The sequence below is a fragment of the Leuciscus leuciscus genome (genome assembly GCF_965113295.1).
Source record: "Leuciscus leuciscus genome assembly, chromosome: 8".
Lineage (NCBI taxonomy): Eukaryota > Metazoa > Chordata > Actinopteri > Cypriniformes > Leuciscidae > Leuciscus > Leuciscus leuciscus.
The window spans coordinates 39256990-39284925 of record NC_138732.1 but is presented as its reverse complement, the minus strand read 5'-3'; the positions used below and the strand labels follow the sequence as shown (position 1 = coordinate 39284925).

The 27936-nt window shown below is 40.2% G+C and overlaps 3 protein-coding genes across 3 annotated transcripts in view; 2 read left to right on the top strand and 1 right to left on the bottom strand.

The window, feature by feature from the left end:
* The window catches only part of LOC309505031 (uncharacterized protein), a 109439-nt gene extending 83064 nt beyond the window's left edge, over positions 1-26375 (top strand). The window contains exon 2 of the mRNA XM_082178395.1: positions 25351-26375. Within this exon, the coding sequence (XP_082034521.1) occupies positions 25351-26150 (800 nt within the window). The 3' untranslated portion in view covers positions 26151-26375. The remainder of the gene's footprint in view (positions 1-25350) is intronic.
* LOC309505094 (uncharacterized protein) lies at positions 885-4222 on the top strand. The gene is made up of 8 exons (XM_082178489.1): positions 885-1031; positions 1784-1861; positions 1947-2000; positions 2485-2572; positions 3516-3554; positions 3709-3769; positions 3937-4030; positions 4121-4222. The coding sequence occupies exons 2-6, from the start codon at positions 1808-1810 to the stop codon at positions 3735-3737; spliced, it is 264 nt and encodes an 87-aa protein (XP_082034615.1). The 5' UTR covers positions 885-1031; positions 1784-1807; the 3' UTR covers positions 3738-3769; positions 3937-4030; positions 4121-4222.
* LOC309504861 (zona pellucida sperm-binding protein 4-like) lies at positions 6066-8718 on the bottom strand. Its single transcript, XM_082178141.1, has 11 exons — positions 8564-8718; positions 8291-8374; positions 8162-8233; positions 7573-7924; positions 7306-7493; positions 7135-7232; positions 6899-7056; positions 6630-6822; positions 6413-6560; positions 6255-6327; positions 6066-6176 (listed from the first exon to the last, which is right to left on the bottom strand). The coding sequence occupies exons 1-11, from the start codon at positions 8633-8635 to the stop codon at positions 6100-6102; spliced, it is 1515 nt and encodes a 504-aa protein (XP_082034267.1). The 5' UTR covers positions 8636-8718; the 3' UTR covers positions 6066-6099.
* Positions 26376-27936: the final 1561 nt, after the last annotated feature.

Genomic DNA, 27936 nt, shown 5'->3' with positions numbered 1-27936 from the left:
GAAGGAACATCTGGACTTACAGTGTACAGTGGCAATATATATTATTTTACATTTATCCATTTGTCAGACGCTTTTATCCAAAGATAGATGGTTTTCTGCATGATTTAGACAAAGTATAAAATTATCTTCATTAATGTCTAAAGGTTACACAAACAATCCACACTGAAACTTAAGCTAACAAAACACAAACAATTATATATTCCTGTATTTTCTGTATTGTTTCTCACAGTAAACTGCCATGCAGGCTAGAATTGCGAAACATTATTGGATAAATCTTATAATTTACATTTCTCTGGGCCAATCGGAATCTTAGTACTTTTTCTCTTGGCCAATCGGAATCTTAGCACTTGCGTCATAATCTTGAAGCACACACACCATAGCCCCTTTCACACAGAGATTCCGGAAAATACACGGATAAAGTGACCCGGGATTTGACCCGGGTTCGTTTGATTTTGGTCATTCACACTGCCAGTGATTTTCAGGAATCAGAGTGCGTTCACACACAACCCGTAAAAATGCCGTAAAGACACGTGACATCGATGTGACTTGTAATCTCAGCAGCGTCTTAAGTTTGCTTATGAGCTGCGATCTCTCTCTCGAGAAACCACGCCTGTGCATTTGTTTCTCTGATTCGATCATAAACTTGCGCATTACGTACCGTTTCACAGCTGGAGAACGAGCCCGGCTTCAGCGTCATCACTACGACACGGCATTGTTACGGCTTTTGTTCACACAGCGCGCGTTCCGGGACTGAACACGGCAATGTTACTAGGTCCCGACCCGGCATCGATCCCGGCTTAAATCCCGGGTCGAGTTTGCGTTCACACAGAAGGCGCTCTGGCAATTTGCCGGGTTCAAAGCGCTGTGTGAAAGGGGCTCATGACACACACAGCGTCAACAACAGTTGAGCTCGCCATTTGCCTGGCTACCGTGCGAGTCTAATGGAAACTTACGCATGAATTTTCCTGCATTGAACTTGTTTTAGCGCCTGCCAAAGTGAATTTTTGTCCCGCCAAAGTCTTATTTGATCGGTGAGTAATGTAGATGAACGGCTGCGTTTGTGACAGGGCGCATGTTTTAACTAAAAGAACGACCAGAGAGAGAGAGAGCCGGTCGCGCGCGCGCACACTCTGTGTAAACAACTTCTCGTTAGCTTTTGGCGCCTTTTTTTTTTTTTTTAAAGTTAGCTTGCTGCTCATGGTTCATGTTCAGTTTCCATGTTATTTTAGCTGTACACGAGAGAATATGTCAATTTGGGATACTAAACTGCACGTAAACCGATAGCAGCATGGCATAGAGTTCTGAGTCTGACTGGCTAACTTAGCTCTTTGCTAACTAAGTTAGCTTGTCCATCTAGCAGCTTGCTACGGGGTTCACAGATGATGCAAGGTGGGTTTAAAGGTGAATTGTCTAATTTATAAATGTGCGTCGTGAATGTGACACCTAACGTCACAACGTTACCAGGCAGAGGAGAAGGACGATGAGGTGATTAGATCTAACGTTAACTTAACGTTACGAGGAAGCACAAAAAAATAAAAAATCGGAGGGTTCTGTTAGAAATGGTATTCTCATTTTCAGATATTTTATATCTGAAATATAAAATCGGTTGATACAAATTGGGCCTGAAATTTTATACAAATGATTGATTTTATTTTTATTTTGCAGTATTATTGGATTCGGATGAGAATATCAGGGGTAATCGTTTTCTCTTAATTTATAATTGCAGTTTAAAAATTAAATTCTTTAACTTTATCAATTTTATTTTACATTACCTCTGTATAAGCGTCAAAATATACTCCCTTCAATAATGTACGAAGGAAGCTGCAGCCCATTGAGGACACCAGCATGTTGCACAATACTGGTGAGTACTGATGACAACTTAAACATAATATTGTGTTGTGTACAACATAAGTCACAGGCTTATTCATGTGTTTTATCTAATAAAGATTGTGCCATGTCTAGCCAAGTGGAGCGTCCTGGCAGTGAAATGTCCACTCCTGGTAAGTACTTTTCCCCCTGCACAAAACATTGCTCTGCACAAAGTCACACTCCATTCAAGACAAGTAGTTTTTTACTGCTTGTGAATAATCTATTTTAAATATATACAGTGCTGGTCAGAGTTATTTAAGCCGCTTAATTAAGAGTGATAACTACTCATCTTGAATGGACAAAAAAAGCGAATGTTTTTGTCTCATCTTTCCATAGAACATTTGTAAAAGTAACTGAAACTACTGGAACTTCAAACGGGCAGCGTTCTATGGTCAGAGTCTGGTCGTCCCTCTGCCCGTCTGAAGTTCCAGTAGTGTCAGTTACTTTTACAAATGTTCTATGGAAAGATGAAACTAAAACATTCGCTTTTTTTGTCCATTCAAGATGAGTAGGTTCTTCTCACTCTTAATTAAGCGTAGTAATGACTCCAGTATTTCATTATTAATTTAGTATAGGCAACATGACCGTACTTACTGGCTGACTCATGTGTTTCAGACTCTTAAGTCAAACTTTGAATGTCTTGTGGAAGCCTTCTCTGACCCGGAGAAATGTGCAGCCAGATTTCAGCGCAAGGAAATTTCCAGTGAGTATTCACTTTATCTGTTGCCCCAACCTTTATTTCTTTTTTCAGTGGAAAATAAATTTTGTTTTGAGGAATAACATTTCAGTATTTTTCTACAGATATTGGACTTTAATGGCAACCAACAATCCCAATGTTCAAAGAAGGTTCAAATGTCTGTAATGCCAGCAGACTAGCACAGGACAAACAATTGTTTAAAAAATACATAAATGTGTATATATAATTTTAGAAAATGACAGATGGTTTTGCTAGATAAGAACCTGATTTCTCGACTGGGATTGTGTAGAGACTCTGAAGCTGCATTGAGACGGACATTTGAACCGTCTTGGAACATTGAGATCTTTGGTTGCCATTAAAAATATGGAAATGTTTTCCTTAAACTTAATTTCTTTTCCACTGAGGAAAGACAGACATGGATATCTTGTCACTCAGTGTGAGTAAATTATCAGGAAATTTTCATTTTGAGGTGAACTAATCCTTTAAGGCTGATTTATACTTTTGCATCAGACTGAAGCCCGAGCCTCTACGCTATAGGCTACACTGTTTCATTTATACTTCTGCATTGTTGTCCCTGTTGACGCACAATTACACATGCAGAAAGAAGCCTGTGAAACCCGAGGGAGGCGTTCTAGACCAATCACAGCGCTTCCGTCCACGTAAAATTTACGCATTGTTACATTTTGGGAGAGGTGCACGTCAGGGTGTGCTAAAGGGTACGCTATGTACACAGCCTACTCTGTAGCTACAGCGGGAGGTCGACGCATAACTATAAATTGGTCTTTACTTACTGCTTGAGAATCAAGTTTGGTAACAGTTTATTTTATTGGCTTAATGACATGTTTCAGACAGTCTTGCTTAGAAGAGCAGAGTGTGGTAATTCTTACCTTTTTGTTTGATTTCAATAATTGTACATTTTTGAATATTCTTTGTTTTTTTCGCCCTTAAGATGCTAGCGCACCTCTGAGCAAAGACCTGTTGACACCCAGTATGTATTCATCTCATCGGTCACTTTTGTATTTTGTCAGGCCTTGTGAAATGTAAGAATATTCTGTTTTTCATGATTTCATCATAAAGCAAGAAGTCATGGGATTGATGGATATTATTTGTTTAATGATTGTAAATAATCCTTTAATTTACAGGAAGCAGTATGCCATCTTCTCAACTCTGAGACAAATTGTGGGCGCTACGACCTGGAGCAAGGTAAAAAAATAAAAATAAAAGAATCTTGCATTCTTTTATTTTTTTACTTTCATAAAAACTTACAAACATTTTAAAGGTAAGATTCAAAGAATATGCTTTCATTCTCTTGTATAAGAAAATAGATCCGTTATAGTTTACGATCTTAATCATACATTTTGTTTCCATAGAGTAACCTCGCCTCATAACGAGGGCGTAACCTCACATTTACTCAGAGCTATGTCTGCAAGTCCAGATTTTCATGACGCTGATCATGATGACATTGTAAGTAACTTTTACTATTTTCTCCTTGTTTCATTTTACTGTGACTTGCGTTGTTTTTATTCATATCACTCTCATTTAATTGTTTTCCAGCTGCCTGTAAGACGTACTACAAGACTGTACGCAGGAGCTTCAGGTACAAACATCCAGATCTGGCATTGCAGGCCGAAGCTGTGAAGAGTTCAGCTCGTAGTCGAGCGATTTTTAGTCAATGTGACAATTTTTTCACGTGCATTAATAGATGTTTTGTGTCCATAAACAGTGCATCACAGTACTGATTGTCTGTATTGGTTGTTTTTACAGCTGCTAGAAGCGAGACGGTGTGCTAGGTGAGGATGACGTGGGCATTTGGAAGTGCGCCACCATAGATCTGATGTCCGATGAAGTTCAACCACCAGCCAGGAGCTCACAGAGCTCTGTGCTACGCTGCAGATGAGATTAGAGGTGACTCCTAAATACAGGGCAACGCACCACAGACGTTTTCAAAGTGGATCGAATTCAGAGAGAACGCTGCTAGATACCTACAGCTCCGAAGATGAAAACAGACACTGATTCCAATTTGTTGTGTGTGCAGATGATCTATGCTTTGTACATAGGTGTATATTGTTTTGTGTTTGTGCTAATAAAGCTCTTTCTTTGAATAAACAGCATGTCCCTGGCAAATTTTCCTTTCCTTTATAAATTCATGTCCTTGATGGTAATAATAGTGTAGTCCATAGGTTAACAATGACATGAATATACCACAGAATAGCATATTATGAATATAAAAAAATAATTTATATATTATTATTTATATGAATATTATAATTTTTTTTAATTTATAATGAGCGACGGTGACCAATAGTAACAGATCTGCCAACCAATCACGAGTTATTTTTCTTGTTTAAACCACGTGGGTTCAACCAATAGTGAGTGAGGAAATTCAAGCCTTTCTCTGGTAATTAGAGCCATTCACACCTCCGGCGCGAGCGCGCTGCATACGTCATGGTTCGTTTCCGACAATATTCGGCACAGACGAACGCGACGTTCACAGGCTGTAAATTGTCGTTAACTGCCGAAAATTAGGGAGATTTACGGCCGTTTACGGGGTCGGAAATCCCAATTTTCATGCAGTGAGAATAGTATGCTAGTACTATTTCTGCCATTCTGAATTCAGCCTTTTTTATATTAGATGTTTTAGCTATTCTGGATTGTTTTTTATTTTTCTTTGAAACACATAGTTTTCCCATGGCAACAGGCCTGTATATTTTAAGAAAGTTTAAATCACACCTGCTAGCGCACTTCTTAAAATGTTTACGTACTAGGTCAGTAGGCGGTAGAGTACACCGTTTTGTGGCTGTTCGAACACATTCAACCACATGAGCATCTACTCTATGAAAGCAATCTGGTCGAATGTGTTGGACTACCTCTGGAAGTGGCCAAAAATAGACAAGCTCAAAAAAAAAAAAAAAAAAAAAAAAGTATAATTGGTCCTTTTTTACACCTTCATTTACCACAGTCCACTTGTGATCCGATTTACAAAAATGCTTCTTAGTACAAGGTGTAAACAAGGCCTTGGACAGCTACCTTGTTGGGATACAACAGTTAAGGGATTAATGCTTAAAAAGCAGTCTACATTGGGACTAGCCTGAAAAAAAAAAAAAAAAAAAAAAACAGGATCACCAATCCTTTATCTCAAGATATGATTCATACTTGCATGACTGTAAAAAAGCATTACAAAAAGCCAACGAGTGACCTCAGAGGGGTTTGGGCGTCAATATATGCCGTTATGCTAGTCCAGCCATAAAGTCATATGTAAAGCCTCAAACAGACAGAAGCTGAAACCTTAATTTAATGTGTGAAACATGAACAGGGGCCCCAAGTTAACGACTAGAACTCAGCAAATAGTAACGTTAGATGGCTTAGGCAGAAATTTGGCTTGTTTAGTTCGAGTCAAGAATCTCAATGCACAAAAGAAAAAGTATCAGTAGTGCAGAAGTCAAACTGAGAAGTCATGAAACATCCAACTCCACACAGAAATGAATACCAAAGAGAAACATGTTGAGTTTCATGAAGTTTATTAAAACTTAAATTCACTTGACCAGGTTAACTTGTCCACTAGACACCACAGTTTGCCCACTAGAGATGGTCTTGACGTGCATGTCTCTTCCTGTAAGAAGTGGTAGAAGCATGAGGGGCATTTAAATAAATTCTCAGTTCCTGAAGTCAACTTACAGCAAGCACTCACTTTTCCTAGTGCAACTTTGCGCACAGGAGCCAGAGGAGGGATGGCACACCGCTGTCCTACAGTGGATGAAGATCTAACAGAGGGGGAAAGGGTTAAACCATAGAATTCACAGTGAAAAGCACTAATATTAAGGGTTGAGGTAAGGCTGCAGAGCATACGGTTTCCTGCAGAGGAGCCAGTGATGATGGATCTACAAATGTGAACATCTTCACAACAAAGCGCTTGTAGTGGGTCGGGAACTGAAGACCAGATGATCCAGCCACTGGAACCAATGTGGTCAGGTAACCATCATCCTGGTAAGGGCATCTGAAAGGCAAAGAGGCAGTCAGAAATGCCTTACAGCACACTAGATGGATGAAGACTGGCCTTACTCACCCATCAACCAGAAGATCCCATTGGGGTAGACTGAGTGGACTGGGGGTTGATGTCGCCCAGCAACGTCCCAGCATCAGGACAATGTTGGGGTCGGTCCGCTCCAAAATGTGCACCTCAACATACACAGGCTCCCGCAGGACTTTTGTAACTGGATAATCAGCATCACTGTAGTAGGACGTGTACGCCTCGTCCCCTGAGGAAGAATACAGCGTTTAACTAGAAACTGGAGTTTTAAAGAGGCTTTAGGCATACTTGGGACAGACACTTACCTTCTGCACAGCCTTTGGTGACACATTGACCATTTGCCAGTCTAAGCTCCACCCTGAGGGGTCCAGGAGCAGCTACTGGTGGAGGTGGAGGAACGGTGTTGACCTCCACAACCAGAGCTTCCACAGAGGTACCAGAGTACCTACACTGGAAGAGAAGCCTGGACAACAAACAGTGAGCTTGTTTGGATTTGCATTTGTCAATGATTCACATTTATGATAAAGCATACATCACTTACTCAAAATGGCTGTCCCTTGTAATGGAACCAAGTGGTCCAATACCCACTTCATATGAGGAGGTCATTCTGTTTTCATACACCACATATCCACTGTCCTCCTGCAAATAGTAACATTGTTAGCATCCAATCCATTCTAAGCCATGCAGAACAAAACCACAAGCAGCTACTCGCCATCATGCTTGTGCCACATGCAGTGACAGGGAACTGGTATATAGCAAAGAAAGGTGTGGATCCCACAGGACTGCAAGCTGGATCACTTCCACCCAGGAGACGGACTGAATCCAGGCTCAATCGAGGCAGCGTAACATCTCTAGCCACCACTACCACAAACTGACCATCTCTTATACACTGGACAGTCACTGGAACAAGTTACAAGAGCAGGTTATTGCTGAGGATCAGTTTAACATGAATGCCTCTACATTGACTCTACACTCTTACCTGCCTTCCCATAGTAACACTGCTGTCCATTAAAGCAGCAGTTGATAGCAGCACACTCAGCACCACTGATACCAGGTGGTCCACATTGAATCTGCTCATAATCAGCTACAGTACATTTGTCAAGGGGCTCTGCCTGTGCCACTGGCTGCTTAGGCTGAAACTGCTTAGGAAACTGTTGACTAGCTTGCTGTTGAACTGACTGAGGAAACTGTTGACTAGCTTGCTGTTGAACTGACTGAGGAAACTGTTGACTAGCTTGCTGTTGAACCTGCTGAGGAAACTGTTGACTAGCTTGCTGTTGAACTGGCTTTTGAACCTTCTGAGGAAACCATTGACTAGCTTGCTGTTGAACCTGCTGAGGAAACTGTTGACTAGCTTGCTGTTGAACTGGCTTTTGAACCTTCTGAGAAAACCATTGACTAGCTTGCTGTTGAACTGGCTTTTGAACCTTCTGAGGAAACCATTGACTAGCTTGGTGTTGAACCTGCTGAGGAAACCATTGACTAGCTTGCTGTTGAACCTGCTGAGGAAACTGTTGAACCTGCTGAAGAAACTGTTGACTAGCTTGCTGTTGAACTGGCTTTTGAACCTGCTGAGGAAACTGTTGATTAGCTTGCTGTTGAACCTGCTGAGGAAACTGTTGACTAGCTTGCTGTTGAACCTGCTGAGGAAACTGTTGAACCTGCTGAGGAAACTGTTGACTAGCTTGCTGTTGAACTGGCTTTTGAACCTGCTGAGGAAACTGTTGACTAGCTTGCTGTTGAACCTGCTGAGGAAACTGTTGACTAGCTTGCTGTTGAACCTGCTGAGGAAACTGTTGAACCTGCTGAGGAAACTGTTGACTAGCTTGCTGTTGAACTGGCTTTTGAACCTGCTGAGGAAACTGTTGACTAGCTTGCTGTTGAACCTGCTGAGGAAACTGTTGACTAGCTTGCTGTTGAACTGGCTTTTGAACCTGCTGAGGAAACTGTTTACTAGCTTGTGGTTGAACCTGCTGAGGAAACTGTTGACTAGCTTGCTGTTGAAATGGCTTTTGAAACCGCTGGTCAGTTTGCTGGAACATCAGCGCATCAGGATTCAGGGGCAGATCACTCCACTTCGGAACAGCATGACTAAACGCACAGACCCAAACACAAAGTGCCAGAAACTGAACCGCACCCCAGCTTCCTGCCATTGTTCAACAGCTAGTCACACTGTTGAGGTGCTGCCCTTTGGTCTTTTTGTACTCTACAGACTTTGGCTAATTAATGATAATCCCTCCCTCTTCATTAACAGTCATGATTCTCCAGACTTGCACGAGTGGGAGTTTATGCAACTTGGTGATTCTATTGTTTCTTAGGCCATGTCCACACTAATACGTTTTCGTTTGAAAACGTATATTTTTCTCTCTGCCATTTTCACGTTGTAGTGTGGACTGTGAAACCGGTGGTATTTAAAACCGATGACGTAAATGTAGTCATGTGACACATATTACCAATAGATATTCATGTTTATACCAGTATTGTGCCTGTTATGTGCTATTCACTTTCACACTGTTGCTAAAAATATTCTACATTGCACACTCTTCATATCACAGTCCTGCAAAGATGACAGAATTTACTCACATTTGCTGTCCTGCGGCAATACATGAGAGCCGTTGCGTTTTAGACCAAACATATGGTGACTGCGTGCGACCTGGACCGCATCAGTGAATGGTGAGATATTTTACTAAATAAAATGATCCTGTCAGAAGAATTGCGTGATAACTTCATTATTTATCTTTCCATCTGAATCATATCAGTGATCTTTTGTGGGGTTTTACGCATGCGCAGTAAAGGTGAATTTAGCGTTTTTTCAAAAGTTTCTCATCCACACTGAGATGTCCGAAAACGCATGAAAACAGTAGTGTGGACGGAGAGCGTTTATAAAGGAAAACGCCATTTTCAGATGTATCCGGATTAATGTAGACGTAGCCTTAAAAGTCAAGTTTTTCCTTTTAAATGTACATAAAACCACATTGAGCTGAATTCAGAATAGTATGCTAGTACTATTTCTGCCATTCTGAATTCAGCCTTTTTTTTATATTGGGTTATATACATAACCGAGACCATCATAGCTGTTCTTATATCATGTAGCATGACTGTATTGGCCAATCAATGCCATGACCAGAATTCTCCATTTTGTAATTGGAATTACATATTTTGTTTACCACAGAGACAAGTACAATACAATTCTTGAGTTCTTCAGCTGTGTTTCAGCAATCCTGTGATTTTGAGCCAATGAAAAAAACTCTAGTGCAAATATGTAAAAATATTTTTTAAATACTGGAAGTATATTTAAACTTGCAGTTCTGCATGTCTTTGCTCTTCTATACAGATTTGGATATCTCTTCACATGGTAATGAAGCTCATGTTGAATTTAGGATCAAGGTTTGTGTCCGTAAGAATACAGCAGGCTCTTTAGCGAGTCTAATAAAGACTATCACTATTCTATTGCAAACTGACACTAGACTCAGGAAGTTCAAGCTTAATCTATCCTCGATTTCATCCAGCTCTTGATTTACTTAACAGGGGTCTTCATAAACTAAGTCAACCTTAGTTATATGAAGCCATCTGTTCTGTGTATTCAGCCTGTCTGTACATCAGAGACTATGACAGTCGCTGGGAATAATTAGATTAGAAAGAGCCACAGCGCTCCATCGCTTGTTCGATTCTGACTTTTACTTTAGCAGGTGCAAATGACTTTCAGGCAACAGATGGTCATGAAGAAACTGTCGATTATGAAGGCATCTCGCATATATTATTAGCTTACACCCAGTTACCACACACATGATTTGATTGTGCAATATATTGTGATTATAGCACTATAAAACCATACGTTTAACACAGGTTTTAGCAAATACAACACATGTATGGTGCTATTAGTAAACTGAACCACAGGTCTTGTGACTTTCAGGTCTTGTTGACAAAGCATTTCATGGGTAAAATAATTGTTACTGCTATTTGAATTAATGGGCTTCCGAACTTAATAACATTTTTATTAATAAAATTTGCTTGTTGCTTTACAGTATCTCACTCTGAACAGTTCATAAAAATAGATTTTGAAATGCATCAAACGTTGTGAAGCAAGATTCATGCTCTCTGTCATATGTATTTGGCATCCCTCAAAATGTATCAAATAAACAATGTTTTTCCAAATAATGAATCCCTGACTAGGGCTGGGTAAAAAATATAGATTTCTCGATTTTAATCGATTCTCATTTGTACGAACCGATATCGATTCTTAAATCCCAAGAATCCATTAGTCATCCTGTTTTCAGTTGATAAATGAATGTAACATTGTAGCGCGCGTCCCATCCAATAAATCGCAATAATCTTTTGGCTTTGTTACTATTGATATGAAACAAAGTCTCAGATTTCAAATCACTTCCATTTTCTTACGAAATTCAAAAACATACACTGTTTTGGCGCTGTGGCGTGAGATCGCTCTGGCTCAGCTCTAGAGAAGCACATGATCTTCTCTTCCACCTTAATAACACCAGTTACTGCGCGAAATAAACATGAATGAGCATCTGAAAGTGTGTTAAAAGGTAGAGTACAACTTATTGAAATCCGTATCATGTGACATGGAATCACTCAGTCAGTGTTTCAACCGTGGAAAGACGTCAGTAAAACAGTTTGTCATGTAACGTCACATTTACCTCAGAAAAAGCATATCCAGTGACCATAAACTCGTTAGTCAGCTAGAAAAATTACCTCTAGAGAGGAGCATTTTGCTAAATATACGCACCATATTACATATTCATTATAATTTTTTTAGATTATTCAATTTTTAATGCATGTCTGGCAGATTTTTATGACAGCCACCATTTAAATGTTTATATTTCATATAACTTTATTATTATAAACATAAATAAAAGTGTAATTTAAGTGTTTGTATACAAATCAGTAACTTTTTACCTTCAATATTATAGTAGGCTAATGAAGCCTATAGGCTACCACTGACTCCCATAGATTACAGCATTAGTCAAGAGATTTGTTTTCCTTGAGAAAATTTGCAATGTATTGTACCTGATGTCCAAAATAATCAATATTGAATCGAATCGGAATCGAAATCGAATCGAATTGCAAGCTTGTGAATCGAAATCTAATCGAATTTTGAAATTTGTGTCAATACCCAGCCCTAATATTCTACTACATACCTAATGTGAAACAAAGCAGAATATTGCCTTTTTTTAAAGAACAAAAAACCCTCACATCTGTGTTCAAGCTGCTAAATGTGTAGAAACCTTGTGACTGTATTAATGATCTGTTTAGTCACTATTATTGATCCTGAAAAAAAAAAAATTACAAAAAAAATTTCCATGACCTCACCAAGAGGGGTTGAAAGAAAGAAATGTTCTCAATGGTCTAATGAATGGTCAACACATGGTAGCCCTTAATGAGTTTATATCCTGCTGGTCTTTTACTGTAAGCGAGTCTATTATAAAATAGAGGTCCTCACAATTTGGGCCACTGAGAAATGTGTTATTATTAGTGGTGTTTTGCTAAGGCAAGTATCTCCACTATTGCTCATACTTAGACCTTTGCATATACCCTGTAAGTTTTCTCTTTCAGCAGCCAATGGGCATGAATTACCAGTGCAGTTTAATTGCTGGAAAATGGCTTCACAGTGGGCTCCAACCCTGCTGCTTTTGCTTCTGTTCCTGCGCTGCGTGGGTCAGCATACATAAGGACGGCATCGATAAATCTTCCCTCATTGCCCACCTCAACAGCACTGGGGTGAGTGAACACGTCCAGGCAAGACGCCAAAGAGTGGCAGTCATACCGCTGACAGACAACACCACCCTCCACGCCAGCATCATGCCGGAACGCTAATTGAAAAATATATACAGTAGATTTATAGACATAAAAGTGCTGATGGCAAAAGTAACATGGTCAAGACTGGCATGCTGACCATTAAAAGGTATTTCAAAAGCATTGAATTTGAGATTTGTTTTGTTATTAAATTTAGTCTCTTAACTCTTTCCCCACCAAACAGAATTTTCTGTGTTTCCATGTTTTCACTGTTATACGTTAGGCGGCGCTATTACGCATCTTCTGAAAGAGTGCTGAATCTCCTGATCAAAACACAGGCGAAGAAGACACAGAGTCAAGCAATCTAATTTGCAATCATATGCATATGTAAATTAACACGATCATCAAAATGAAACAGCGTATAAATCAAAACTGCCATCCATGTTTTGATCATTGTTATGAATCTGATCTGGAGCTAGTCTTTGACAAAAAACATGATTTTCTCAGCTTTTTGCTCAAAATGTTGTTTTTTTTTAAAGAAACTTACCCATAATCAAGTGTTGATTAAAAAGAATGCATGAAGCTAGAATAAAATGTTTTGTTTGAACGTGACTGTGTGATTAGACAGATAGTGAACAAGTTGGAATAAAGTCCTAAGTCGTAACTTTTCTTGGTGATTATTCTTTACTGTAAAACTGAAATGCAAAAAAATAAAAATATGTAAATATATATTACAGGTAAACAAATACAATACTGTTGGATAACAGTCAACTGTTTGCTCTCATTTCAAACCATTCTCTACAAAGTTCGTTTCAATATTGTAATCAGTTCAATCTCTTATTACATTAAACAATCATAACTTAATTATAGCAGAATAAACTTGTTAATTACTTACAGACAGTCAAATGTTTTCCAAGGCTAAACTGTTAGAAAATGATGAGCTGTGCTGCGATGTTTTCCTTTCTCTGTTGCACTCTCTGAACATGTCATAACACATCCGCTATAGCTCTATTAGATCGCTATTTCAAAATTAAAGTCCCGGAGGAAATAATTCACAATAATAACGAATGAAATAGTAAAATAAAATACACAAAAAATACCACTTCAATTTTTAAGGTCAACACACCTGTCCTGTATGAGTTCTCCTTAGTTCCTACGGTTTCTGATTAGTTAATCTTCATTTAGCTGTTCCTGTTTAGTGTCCTCATTTACTATTCATTACTACTCATTTACCTTCTCTTTTCAGTCCTTTGTCGGTTATTGTTTGTGTTAACGTGGTTGTATTGCTAATTGGATTATTGCATCTCCTTTGTCCTGCACTTTCTAAGCCATCATAAATGTGACAACAACACAGTTGTTTCATGATTGGCCAGATTCACAGATGACAATGATCATGTGTGTTTCATGTTTGTTTATTAATTTATTCTGGCTGATGCTCACAGATCTGTGTTTATAACAGTAACAACTATTCATGTAATCTTTATGTTATATTGTGACATGTATCCAAAAAAACAACTGATAAAACATATAGTCCCCACTTTATATTGGTACATTGTAGGTTTATTTTGAACTTTATTTTTGTTCATATGGTGCAGCAAAAAGATTTTTTATCTGTTGCTACATAACATCTGAAATGTATTTGACAAATATTTGACAAATATTGCATCTAATCCACTTCATCTGTGATAAATTACACAAACATTGTCATTATATGGGAAGACATTTTCCGACATGACAGCTATGTTTTCAACTCTACCCAAATCTCGCTGATCGGTTAAATCAAAGACTATAGAATTACACAAGACACATCACTCGTGTTGTTTTGAAATGGGAAAAGAGCAACGCTTAATATGGCGGAATAAGTCCCGCCTTCTAAATAAGAGCCAATCACCGATTGGTAAAGTCACTGAGTCACTGCAGCTGCCATTAGAAGCTCCCGCGTCAGTCAGATGCTCTTCCACTGCATGTGCATTAGCTTGATCCAGCTTGACATTGTTAGTTTTCTGTCATGAGAAACAAATGTATGAGACAGTTGTTATCAGATTTCATTGGTGGTTTCAAATATAAAATTTAATCATAAGCTTGGCGAACAGTTTTGGAGAATTTGATGTTTCCCCATTCAAAAAGACAGGAGCTACACTTGCATGCCTAAGAGGAGTTTCAAAGATGTCCGCCGAGTGAAATGACTTGTCTTAAAGGGACTTTGGTTAAATCCAGCCGAAGGAGCTGAAGTTGAACACACCTAATGATTGTTTTCAAACAGGTTTGCAAAAACTCTCTCTGTCTTTTATTGGTAGAACAAACAGATAGTCCCACGCCAAACCATTGTTCCTATGTTGGGATGTTTTGACAACACCACAGAGATACAGTGTTTACACTTTCTGGAGGAATCAACCTACGAATTGGCTTACAGTTGTCTGCATATTTAATTATGATGTGGAAGAAGAAGAATGAAACATCAAACATTTTCATATAACATATTTCACCATTACTATTGTTCCTTCATACTCTTTCTTAGGGGATATGATTCATGATGACTGGATGAGTGTAGCATGCCATTTCTCACTGTGTTTACAGGCAGTGTGTGTGTGTATATTTGTGCTGGTGTCTGGCATAAGAGCCAGATGAACAGATCGTGAGTAGCGGGAGAGAACGAGTTGGCGGACGACTGAGTTGGCGATATACCAATAATGCCTCTTCATACTTACACAATTCAATCATGGATGTTTCACAACCCTGACAGGCAGCAGTGGGCATTCTCATTTTTAAGAGACTTGCAAGCCAATACATTTGTTTTCTACATTGTATTTCTTATAGTGTTTCCTAAGGCATGTCTCATCACCATTAATGTTGCACGGGATTTTAAATAACCCATAGTAATACTCAAGTAATAAACATCAAATAAACATGTGTAATTCATCCCACACAGTTTGTGCTACATGCTGGTTGTCAATGTCCTGACATGTCATCATTATACAAATATATGGTGAATTTGGTGAAAGAGAAGATATATGACTTTGTTCATTTATATATTTCCTTTTGTTTTCAATTTCAGTTCCATTTCCATTTCAGAGTTCTTCAGACCTAAAATGGATTACAGTATATCAAGTTCATCGGGTCTTATGTACATTTCATGTACTAATCTGGGTAAAATGTTCATGAAATGCTCATATAAGTGAAATATAAATGAGAAAAACTGTTTTAAGTTATTTTATTAGTAATGTATTTTTCAATAAATAATAACCATCAAGTATCAAATATTGCTTGTATCATTTAAAACACAGTGACATGCTATGGCAAGCCATTTTAGCTTTTGTTCATTTACAGCAGTGGTTCTCAACCTCTCCTGCAGGGACCCCCTGACAGGCCATGTTTCTGTTTTAACCCTGAAATGGCACACCTGATTCAATTAATGAGTAGTTATTAGAGTAGGAAGAGTAGGAATTAGTCAATTAATCAATTAGTCAACTACTCATTAAGCCTTTAATTAATTGAATCAGGTGTGCCATTTCAGGGTTAAAACAGAAACATGGCCTGTCAGGGGGTCCCTGCAGGAGAGGTTGAGAACCACTGATTTACAGGATGCATTTTTTTATGTCAATAATTACATTTGTACTATTTAAAATATTGAATTCTTGATATTAAGAATGTACTTTTTCTAGTAACAATGTCTATTTCTGATATCAGGAATTACATTTTCATTAGTACTAGTTAAAGGAGGGAGGATTGTAATGGGAGCACTGGGGTATCATGGGTCAGGTACACTGTTAGACTTTTCTGTAATTTGTACAGTTATTTACTTTAAATCACCCAGTATTATACTGCTATTTGTCTTTACAGTAAATAACTGTGATTCCCATTGCATCATGGGAATTTTCTGTGACGTCAAACACCACATACAGAGACTTACTGTATTTTTTAAATTTGCAGTGTACTACTGTATTTGACGTAACAGCCTCTCTGACTGGCACCATTCCATCGTGCTTTTTATTTCCTATTTTTTGCCTTACACCGCGTGTCTACAACGCTATAACAACCAGAAGCTGTCCATATTGGACACATTGAAGCGACCGGACCATTAATGCAAAATGCAAACGCAAAGTAAGGAAAGATGGGTAAGTCCGCTTCTTACCTCCCACTTCCTCACATGCCGCTTTACAGAGACAGAAGTGTATGCTCCTTTCATATTCGCATATGAAGGGTTGCCAGACATGAAAGAAGGCTGGCTATTCTGCTTCCCACTTCATCAACTGTCACCCCTCCAGGGTGGACATAGTGGATTCATGTAACACGTTTCCTAAGGTCCCTGAGGAGAATGAAAACAGAGTATAAAAGTGGCATTGTGCTGTGGCGGTCTACTCTCTTTCCTCCTCGCTAGAGTAACCATTAGCCGATGAGTCTAAGGGTTAGATCATGGCCCTCCCCAAGCAGTCTTGTGTGCTAAAGGAGGGGTTTATAGGCTCCTCTGGGTATAGGTTGCTGTTGATAATGCCCTTCTTCAAGAGGTCACGGTGATGTGACTTTCCAGTCCTTGAGTTTTTGGTTCTAGCTCACTATGATTGTGCATATCTTTACAGCTTAGTAAGGCCAGGCACTTGTTCAGCATGGTGAAGTGGGTATTAATGCTCCCATAGCATCAACGTTATGACGGAGCTTTGAGTTCCCTCAAAAGGGAACATCTAGGTTATGAATATAACCCTGGTATAACCCTGGTTCCCTGAGAACGATGCATCATATTACCATGCTTCATTCATGTCTACTCATCTCCTTCAGAGAATAAACTGATGACGTCTAAGGCAAGCACCCTTTTAAACTCACGGGCGCTCCTTGTGATGTCATAGGGCTGCGTGTTTTCACACATGCTTCAGACACCGGTCACGCAGGGGCATTCCCATAGCTTTTAATGTTATAACGCAGCATCTCGTTTCCTCTCAGGGAACGTTTGCTTTGTCAGTATGGAGTATGACTGTAGACTGATGTAAGGGTGGATTCCTGCAGTGGTTCAAGCTGCAAGACTGCCGAATGACTAAAGAAAAGTTATTAGCAAGATGGTAGAAAACTGCACATTTCTTGTCTATTCCACCCACTGCCACTTATACCAACGACGGACATAAGCACAGTTACAATAGCTTAATATGTGGGAGAGCGTTGCTATAGAGAGTGACAATATTGTACTGTAATAGGTAGCACTTCAAAGTCAATACCAAATCAAAACCAGTTAGCACATTAGTTGTAATTGAAAAGGTTTAATGACAAAATATGGTTATGGTTACACTTAAAATAGTTACAAAATAGATGTATGAGATGATGATAACTTATAGTATTAATTGTACCCAGCATATATGATCAAATGTTACCATAGAGAGAGAGAGAGAGAGAGAGAGAGAGAGAGAGAGAGAGAGAGAGAGAGAGAGAGAGAGAGAGGAAGGAGGAGGTAAAGAGAGAGAGCCCCAATAAAGGGACCCAGAGAATAAGAGAGCCAGAGCATCAAAAGAGACAGAGCAACAGTTACAATCTTCTTTTGTCCTTTCCCTGACCATGTGACTAAAACCCAAATGTGAGACGTTCAAACTGACCAATCAGATAATTACACTTCCCCCACCGTACTAAAGGTGTGACAATTCATAGACCCCCAGGTTCATAGACCCCCAAAGTGCAAACATATTGGCCTACAGGCGTTGATCACTATCTGTGTCTTTGGGAACTCCAAATGGTCATTGTGGTAGGAAAAGGGGGTAGAAAAAGTCAAGATTATTTTCAATAAAAAAATAAATAAAATAAAACATTTTAGCATAAGGCTGCATGTTGCAACCTTATGCTAAAATGCTTTTTTTATTTGTTTATTCTACAGTGTTTCGCAAGGCACCGTAGTACCAATTTCCATTATTGTAATGTGAAAACATTATTTATATAACAAAGTAACATTGGTTGTACTGCTTTAATATTTTATTTCTATTTTTAGATTTTTTATATAGTCAAGTCAAGTTTATTTGTATAGCGCTTTTCACAATACAGATTGTATCAAAGCAGCTTCACAGTATTAAATTTAAATAATACAACAAAGTTTGTTTCAAGAGGAATTTATTGATTGATAAAATTAAATTAAATATCCCCAAAATATCCCCAACTGAGCAAGCCAAAGGCAACAGTGGCAAGGAACCGAAAAACTCCATCAAGTGACCTAATGGTGTCCTAAAACTCCATCAGGTGACCTAATGGAGAAAAAAAAAAACCTTGGGAGAACCCAGGCTCAGTCGGGGGCCAGTTCTCCTCTGGCATTTATGAGCTAGAGGCCGGATTGTAGTTTGAACTGTGGGATTATATGAATGCCTGGCTGAAGAGATGCAACTTTAATCTAGTTTTAAACTGGGAGAGCGAGTCTGAGCAACGAACAGTATCAGGAAGACTATTCCAGAGTTTTGGAGCCAAATGTGAAAATGCTCTCCCTCCTTTGGTGGTTCTGAATATCCTAGGTATGACCAAAAGCCTTGAATTTAGTGATCTTAAAGAGCGCGATGGATTGTAGGGCGACAGAAGATCCGTTAAATAGACAGGAGCTAAGCCGTTTAGGGCTTTATAAGTCAGTAGCAATACCTTGTAATTAATACGGAACTTTATAGGTAACCAATGCAGTGATGATAAAATCGGTGTTATATGATCATATTTTCTTGATCCCGTAAGAACTCTAGCGGCGTCATTTTGGACTAACTGTAGCTTGTTTATTGAGGATGCAGGACAACCAGCTAATAAGGCATTACAGTAATCCAGTCTCGAGGTCATGAATGCATGAACTAACTTTTCTGCATCAGAAACTGATAGCATATTACGTAGCTTAGCAATGTTTCTAAGGTGGAAAAAGGCTGTTTTTGTAACATATGAAATATGATTTTCAAAAGACAGGTTGCAATCGAGTATAACACCCAGGTCTTTTACTGTAGCGGATAAAGTAACTGGACATCCTATGATGTTAAAGTTGTATTGTGCGAGGTTTTGTGGGCGGTTTTTTGAACCGATAAGTATTACCTCTGTCTTGTCTGGATTTAATAAAAGAAAATTACGCGTCATCCAATCTTTTATATCTTTAACACACTCTGTCAATTTGGAAAATTTAGCGTTTTCATCCGGCCTTGATGAAATATATATTTGAGTGTCATCAGCATAACAATGGAAACTAATTCCATGTTTCCTTATAATATTTCCAAGTGGCATCATATATATTGAAAATAACAGAGGGCCTAACACAGATCCCTGCGGCACTCCATAGTTTACTGGAGTTATGATCGATTTTTCTCCATTTAAATAGACAAAATGGTAGCGGTCAGATAGGTATGATTTGAACCAGCTTAGTGCTTGTCCTTGAACACCAGTATAATTTTGTAGTCGATCCAAGAGTATTGTGTGATCTATAGTATCGAACGCAGCACTAAGATCAAGTAAAACTAGTATTGAGATACAGCCTTGGTCCGAAGCTAAAAGTAAATCATTTGTGATTTTAACGAGCGCAGTTTCAGTGCTATGATACGGTCTGAATCCAGACTGAAACTTTTCATAGATATCATTTTGTTGCAAGAAAGAGCCCAGTTGAGCGGACACCACTTTTTCTAATATTTTAGACATAAATGGAAGATTTGAAATGGGTCTATAATTTGCTAGATTATTATGATCTAATTGTGGTTTCTTAATGAGAGGTTTTATAACTGCCAGTTTAAATGTTCTTGGAACATGACCTAGAGATAAAGACGAGTTAATAATATTGAGGAGAGGCTCTTCCACTACAGGTAACACTTCTTTCAGTAGTTTAGTTGGTATAGGATCTAATAAACATGTTGTTGTTTTAGATGAAGTGATAAGTTTATTTAACTCTTTTTGTTCTATAGTTGTAAAGCACTGTAATTGTTCTTGCGGGGTGATAATTGAAGCTGAATTATAAGGCGCGATTGAAGATTGAACGTTTACAATTGTGGTTCTGATGCTTTCTATTTTCTCAGTGAAGAAGTTCATGAAATCATTACTACTGAACTGTAACGGGATATTTTGTTCGGGTGACGTCTGTTTATTTGTTAGTTTAGCCACGGTGTTAAATAAAAACCTTGGATTATTTTGGTTGTTTTCTATTAGTTTGTGGAGGTGCTCAGCCCTGGCCGCTTTTAGGGCCTTTTTATAACGTGACATACTGTCTTTCCACGTGATTCTAAAGACCTCTAAATTAGTTTGTTTCCATTTACGCTCTAAAATACGGGTTTCTCTCTTTAAAACATGCGTAGTATTGTTATACCATGGTGCTTTATTTTTCTCTCTGACCTTTTTTAATTTAATAGGTGCAACCACATCCAATGTTCTAGAGAGAATGGTGCTCATAGTGCTAGTTAGTTCTTCTAGTTCATCTGTTTGTTTGGGTTCAGGCAGCAGCTGAGACAAATTAGATAAGCAATTTGAGAAATTATCTATGGTGGATGGGAGGATTGTTCTGCCTGGTTGATAACGCGACGCCGCATGACATATTACAGCAGTACGTAATATGCAAGTTACCATGTAGTGATCAGTGACTTCATCACTTTGTGGAATGATATCTATATCGGTTGGATCGGTTCCATGTGATATAATTAAATCGAGTGTATGATTAAGACGATGTGTTGGTCCGGTGACGTTTTGCTTGACCCCAAATGAATTTAATAAATCTGTAAACACAGCTCCTAACGCATCATTTGGATTATCTACGTGTATGTTAAAATCTCCAACAATTAATGCTTTATCGACATTGACTAATAGGTCTGAGAGAAAATCTGCAAACTCTTTTAGGAAATCAGCGTAAGGACCTGGCGGTCTATATACGGTAGCCAAGGCTAGAGATAATAGTGATGTTTTTCTAACATCTAAGAGCGTAACATTTAGTACAAGTACTTCAAATGAAATAAACTTATAACCCGTTTTCTGAGTAACATTTAGAATATCTCTATAAATGGTTGCAACACCTCCGCCACGACCAATCAGACGGGGCTCATGCTTATAACAGTATCCAGGAGGAGTTAATCGTAGACTCATTAATACCGAAATAATCATTTGGTTTAAGCCAGGTTTCAGTAAGGCAAAGTACATCGAAGCTATTATCTGTGACTATTTCATTTACAATAACTGCCTTAGGTGTGAGTGATCTAATGTTTAGAAGACCTAGCTTTAGAAATAGTTTTTGTTTACTAATAGCAACATTTTCTGTTTTAATAACAATTAGATTTTTCCTAGATCCTGCATTAGATTTATTATTTGATCTCACTAAACGAGGAATAGACACCGTTTCTATGCAATGTTCTACACTAGTATTTATATCAGTTGAATTGGTGCAGCAGAGACTATGATTTGGACTTTTGGTTACTAGTCAAAGGGTATTTAACATTTTGGAGATGTTATCTGACAGAAGAGCCGCTCGGAATTTGCTTGGGTGTAAGCCTTGATCACAATGATCGTTGTTTCAGGCGATGTGCTGCGTACCGTATCGAATAGATTCCTGAAGTCTTTCTTCAGAATCTCCGTCTGGCGCAGCCTGATGTCGTTCACTCCCGCGTGCAGGACCACAGTTCCGACGCGCTCGTCACCGTTCAGGATCTCGGGAACGCGAGCAGCGATTTCAGAAACACGAGCACCAGGAAAGCAGTGACTGTGCACCTTACTTTTACCTAACGTAGCGTGTACGTGCCGAACGATGGAATCGCCGATGATCACAGCATCGTGTTCTGTTTCGCGTAGAGGGGAGAAGCGGTTTTGTGTGGATAACTCCACGACAAGGGAGCCACGATAACGAGGACCAGCGACAAGCATACTAGAGGCACAGCTAGAACGCGCAAGTGTTTTTGCCAGAATACTCTGTTCACCCTGTTATTTCATTGTTGTTTTTAGTCAAGGTTGGAATTGCCACATTTTCGCGTTATTTACACTTAATTGCCCGACCGAAACAGCATCTGTAAGAATAGCTTTAAATAGAGACATTTCAGATCATTCCAGCAGGACCAGCGACAAGCATACTAGAGGCACAGCTAGAACGCGCAAGTGTTTTTGCCAGAATACTCTGTTCACCCTGTTATTTCATTGTTGTTTTTAGTCAAGGTAAGCCTATCTTCGATCCTATTGTTACTTTGTATTTTTAACTTCACATAATTCTGTATTTTAGAGAGACGCGTTGGCACAATTAACAACAGCCGCGAGTGAAAATTAAAATTATTGTTACATTTGCACTTAAGCCTTTGCTCCTAGCAGGTTGGAATTGCCACATTTTCGCGTTATTTACACTTAATTGCCCGACCGAAACAGCATCTGTAAGAATAGCTTTAAATAGAGACATTTCAGATCATTCCAGCAGGACCAGCGACAAGCATACTAGAGGCACAGCTAGAACGCGCAAGTGTTTTTGCCAGAATACTCTGTTCACCCTGTTATTTCATTGTTGTTTTTAGTCAAGGTAAGCCTATCTTCGATCCTATTGTTACTTTGTATTTTTAACTTCACATAATTCTGTATTTTGGAGAGACGCGTTGGCACAATTAACAACAGCCGCGAGTGAAAATTAAAATTATTGTTACATTTGCACTTAAGCCTTTGCTCCTAGCAGGTTGGAATTGCCACATTTTCGCGTTATTTACACTTAATTGCCCGACCGAAACAGCTGTACTCACTCAAGCGGTGAAAGCATTATCCGTATATCTGTGTAATTTGCGCGCTGTCGCGGAAGCGTCAGCGGAAGCGTTCAGCTCTCGTGTTCAGCCTCCTCGTGGTAAGACCGACTCGGGAAAAGACCAGCGACTCTACCTGCGCGACTCCACCGAGCAAGGACTCCAGAAAGGCACTTACGTATCTCCTCTTCCCTTTTTCTTCCCTCTACTTATCTTATTGTTTACCTTAATCAACATGTGCTTTCAATACATTCCTGTGATCTCTCGGCAACGTCCTTTCATCACGCGTAATAGACAGCGCAATATTGCCAATCTGCGTCCCATCCTCACATCCTCACATACTCCTCTCTCTCTTTCCGTGGGTCTATGGAATTGTCAGTCAGCAGTCAATAAAGCTGACTTCATTCCAGCCTTTGCATCTCATTCTACTCTTAGTATCTTGGGGCTGACTGAGACCTGGATTCGTCCAGAAGACTCAGCAACCCCTGCTGCTCTCTCTAGCAATTTCTCCTTCTCCCACTCCCCTCGCCAGTCTGGGAGAGGTGGGGGTACAGGGCTTCTCGTTTCTAACAATTGCAAATACTCCACGCTCTCTTCTCTATGCAACAACAACTCATTTGAATATCATGCTATTACACTTACAACTCCCATTAAAATCCATATTGTAGTCATTTATCGCCCCCCAGGTCAGCTGGGTAACTTTGTAGATGAGCTGGATGTGCTGCTGTCCACTTTCCCTGAGGACGGCACCCCACTTCTAGTCTTCGGTGACTTCAACATTCATCTCGAAAAGCCACATGCAACAGACTTCACCTCTCTCCTAGACTCCTTCGATCTCAAACGACTTATCACCACAGCTACTCACAAATCAGGCAACCAACTGGACCTGGTTTACACACGCAACTGCACCACAGAAAACATCCTGGTGACACCTCTCCACGTTTCAGATCATTTCCTCATTACTTTCAGTCTACAACTCTCTACCCCTGCACCCCCACCCCCACCACCAGTCACTTTCAGACGAAACCTGCGCTCACTTTCCCCCTCCCATCTCTCCTCTGCCGTGTCATCCTCTCTTCCCCCACCCTCACAATTCTCATCTCTGGATGTGAATACCGCAACGGACACCTTATGCTCCACTCTAATCTCTTCTCTAGACATTATCTGCCCTCTCTCCTCCAGGCCAGCACGCACTACTCCCTCTAACCCCTGGTTATCTGAGGTTCTTCGGGAACACCGGACCGAACTCAGGGCAGCGGAGAGGAAATGGCACAAATCAAAAGACGCATCTGACCTGAGTATGTATCAATCTCTCCTCTCCTCCTTTTCTGTTGATGTTCATGCTGCAAAATCTTCATACTTCCACAACAAGATCAACAGCTCCTCCAACACACGATTACTCTTCAAGACATTCAACTCTCTCCTCTGTCCACCTCCACCACCTCCCGCCTCCTCCTTAACTGCTGACGATTTAGCGACCTTCTTCACCAACAAAACAACAGCTATCAGCAGTCAGTTCTCAGCTCCACACACACAGGAACCCAGACCGACCCCTTCCACAGCCAATACCCCTCTGTCCTCCTTTTCTCCGCTAACCGAGGAAGAAGTATCTACACTTCTCCTCTCCAGTCACCCTACCACCTGCACGCTTGACCCCATCCCCTCACACCTTCTACAAGCCATCTCTCCCACACTTCTACCATCACTCACACACATCATCAACTCATCCCTCCACACTGGCACCTTCCCTACAGCATTCAAGCAGGCTCGGGTTACTCCACTGCTCAAAAAACCAACGCTAAACACATCATTGGTAGAGAATTACAGACCTATCTCTCTCCTACCATTCATTGCGAAGACACTTGAAAGAGCTGTCTTCAACCAACTAACATCCTTCTTGTCTCTAAACAACCAGCTGGATGTCAACCAATCTGGCTTCAAGAAAGGACATTCAACTGAGACTGCATTACTGTCAGTCACAGAAGCCCTACGGATCGCAAAAGCTGCTTCCAAATCTTCAGTCCTCATTCTCCTGGATCTGTCTGCTGCCTTCGACATGGTGAATCATCAGATCCTTCTGTCCACCCTCTCATCACTGGGCATCACAAGAACTTCACTCCACTGGTTTGAGTCCTATCTCACAGGTAGGTCCTTCAAGGTCGCATGGAGAGGCGAGGTATCCAGAGCACATCAGCTGACCACAGGGGTTCCCCAGGGTTCAGTTCTTGGTCCCCTCCTCTTCTCCATCTACACCACATCACTGGGACACATCATACAGGCACACGGTTTTTCCTACCACTGCTATGCTGATGACACACAGCTCTTCCTGTCCTTTCAACCAGATGATCCCACAGTAGCTGCACGGGTCTCAAGCTGTCTGGCGGACATCTCCACATGGATGAAGGAACATCACCTGCAGCTCAACCTGGCAAAGACTGAGCTTCTCGTCCTCCCTGCCAATCCATCTCTACAGCACGACTTCACCATCCAGCTAGAGTCATCATTAATCACCCCATCAAGATCGGTCAGAAATCTTGGAGTAACGTTTGATGACCAGCTGACCTTCACAGATCACATTTCAAAGACAGCTCGATCATGCAGGTTTGCACTGCACAACATCAGGAAGATCAGGCCTTTCCTAACTGAGCATGCAACACAACTTATCGTCCAGGCCCTGGTCATCTCTAGGCTTGACTACTGCAATGCCCTTCTGGCTGGACTCCCAGCATGTGCGACCAAACCCCTACAGATGATCCAGAATGCTGCAGCTCGTCTTGTCTTCAACGAGCCCAAGAGGGCCCACGTCACTCCTCTGTTCATCTCTCTGCACTGGCTACCTCTAGCTGCTCGCATCAAGTTCAAGGCACTGACGCTTGCTTACAGAACTATCACAGGCTCAGCTCCCTCCTACTTTCACTCACTCCTACGAGTCTACATCCCTACCAGACACCTAAGATCGGTCAACGAGCGACGTCTCGTGGTTCCATCACAGAAAGCCACAAAATCACTTTCCAGAACATTCTCATTTACAGTTCCATGCTGGTGGAACGCTCTCCCCACCCTCATCCGGAATGCAGAATCCCTGACAACATTCAAAAAACAGCTGAAAACCAATCTCTTCCGTGAGCACTTAACCTTATAAAAAAAATTAAAAAAAAATAAAATAAAATAATTCCTTTCCCTTTGAAACATCACTTATCAGGCTTATGCTACTCTGAATAATACCTGAACTTCGTATTTTGAGCACTTCCTGCGTTGTTGTTGCTTTTGCCTCTTTATGATGACTCGCTGAATTTAGTCCTAATTTGTAAGTCGCTTTGGATAAGGGCGTCTGCTAAATGACTAAATGTAAATGTAAATGTAAACTCGAAAACCGGGAGGGTCGGAGAAAGTCTTGGTCTAAACCTGACTCGCGTCTTCCGCTGCGGAACCACCCATGCTTCGTGGTGGCGTGTTGGAGCCGGAGTGAACGAGACCATGGCTGATTGCGACCGATGCTGAGGAACGCACGGAGTAGACGCGGTCGGAGTCAGCGGGTTAGTAACGTTAAACACTGATTTGTGTGCATCGGCGCGTGATGTTTCAAGAGCCAAACACCGGTCTCTCAGCTCGGCCTGTCTCAATAAAAGGTTGTGGATCTGTTTCTCAACAGCTTCCAGCTCAGACTGCAGTGCGTGCAGCTCAAATGTGTCCTCACCTGCACCAAACGGTAGACTACTTACATCTGATATATTCGCCATTTTAACAGATGGACAGTGAGTTAGCAACGAAGCTACCAGTGATGCTATCAATATTAATACTAATTTATATTATAAGTTTGTTTGTTTGTAAGTGAGTGTGGAGAAGACGCGTTCAGCCGTGATCCACGGACGTAACCTTTAAGAGTATGCAGCGTTGGATCACTAATAGGCTTGAGACGCGTCTGCTCAACAGTCCGCGTTGTAACTATGAGGTTTTTTTGTTTTTTTTTTAGTGGTAGGGGTGTAGAGTAGACGCACGATAGGCGAAAAAAAATAAAAAATGTTTGTTTATAAGTGAGTGTGGAGAAGACGCGTTCAGCCGTGATCCACGGACGTAACCTTTAAGAGTATGCAGCGTTGGATCACTAATAGGCTTGAGACGCGTCTGCTCAACAGTCCGCGTTGTAACAATGAGGTTTGAGCAGTAGTGCCTCTCAGTGAGGAAAAGTAGAAAATATACATATATACTGTATATATATATATTTTTTTTTATATATACTCAAATTAAATAGCCAAAAATCTGGTCACATTTGGAGTGCTTAACCATCATGAAAATATGAGAGTTATTTTTCTTTTGGTTTTGGGATGAAGTGTAACATGGACATATTTACATCATTCTAATGTACGCATGCTCACACACACACACACACACACACACACACACACACACACACACACACACACACACACACACACGTTGGGTTTTCATACTGTATAAACTGTACATCCTATCCCCAAACTAACCCTACCCCTAATCACAACTTTCTTCATTTTTACATTTTCAAAATTTAATTATCATCATTTAGTCTGATTTATAAGCTGCTTTCCTCATGGGGACCAAAAAAAGTCCCATTCATACTCACACCCAGCACAAATAGAGATGACCTAATGGAGAACTTACTACCCGGTGACGCATGCACATAAATTATTTTGCCCTCCAGCTGGTCAATACAGTTAATCCAGCATGAAATTATATTTTGTTCAAGGTATAAAAAAAGAAAGCTTGTCATCACTTTTAAACATTCGTGGCATCAAAATGTGAGGCTTTATAGATAAATACTTGCTCGCAGCGGGCGAGGGTTTACTGTATTTCATAGCTGTCAAAAGGAATTTTGTGCCCTCACATCAGGGGACATATTGCAAACTTTCAAATGCTATCTAGAACGTGAGCACAGTTTTCTTTATGTC

Bases quoted from the DNA above. Each gene is read 5' to 3' on its own strand.
- LOC309505094 (XM_082178489.1), top strand. From the start codon at position 1,808: ATGTACGAAGGAAGCTGCAGCCCATTGAGGACACCAGCATGTTGCACA. The intron at 2,001-2,484 runs GTAAGTACTTTT...CATGTGTTTCAG, and splicing joins CAGTGAAATGTCCACTCCTG to ACTCTTAAGTCAAACTTTGA. The intron at 3,555-3,708 runs GTATGTATTCAT...TTTAATTTACAG, and splicing joins CAAAGACCTGTTGACACCCA to GAAGCAGTATGCCATCTTCT.
- LOC309504861 (XM_082178141.1), bottom strand. From the start codon at position 8,635: ATGTTCCAGCAAACTGACCAGCGGTTTCAAAAGCCATTTCAACAGCAA. The intron at 8,234-8,290 runs GTTCAACAGCAA...TTTCCTCAGCAG, and splicing joins CTCAGCAGGTTCAAAAGCCA to GTTCAACAGCAAGCTAGTCA. The intron at 7,494-7,572 runs GTAAGAGTGTAG...AACTTGTTCCAG, and splicing joins GTGTTACTATGGGAAGGCAG to TGACTGTCCAGTGTATAAGA.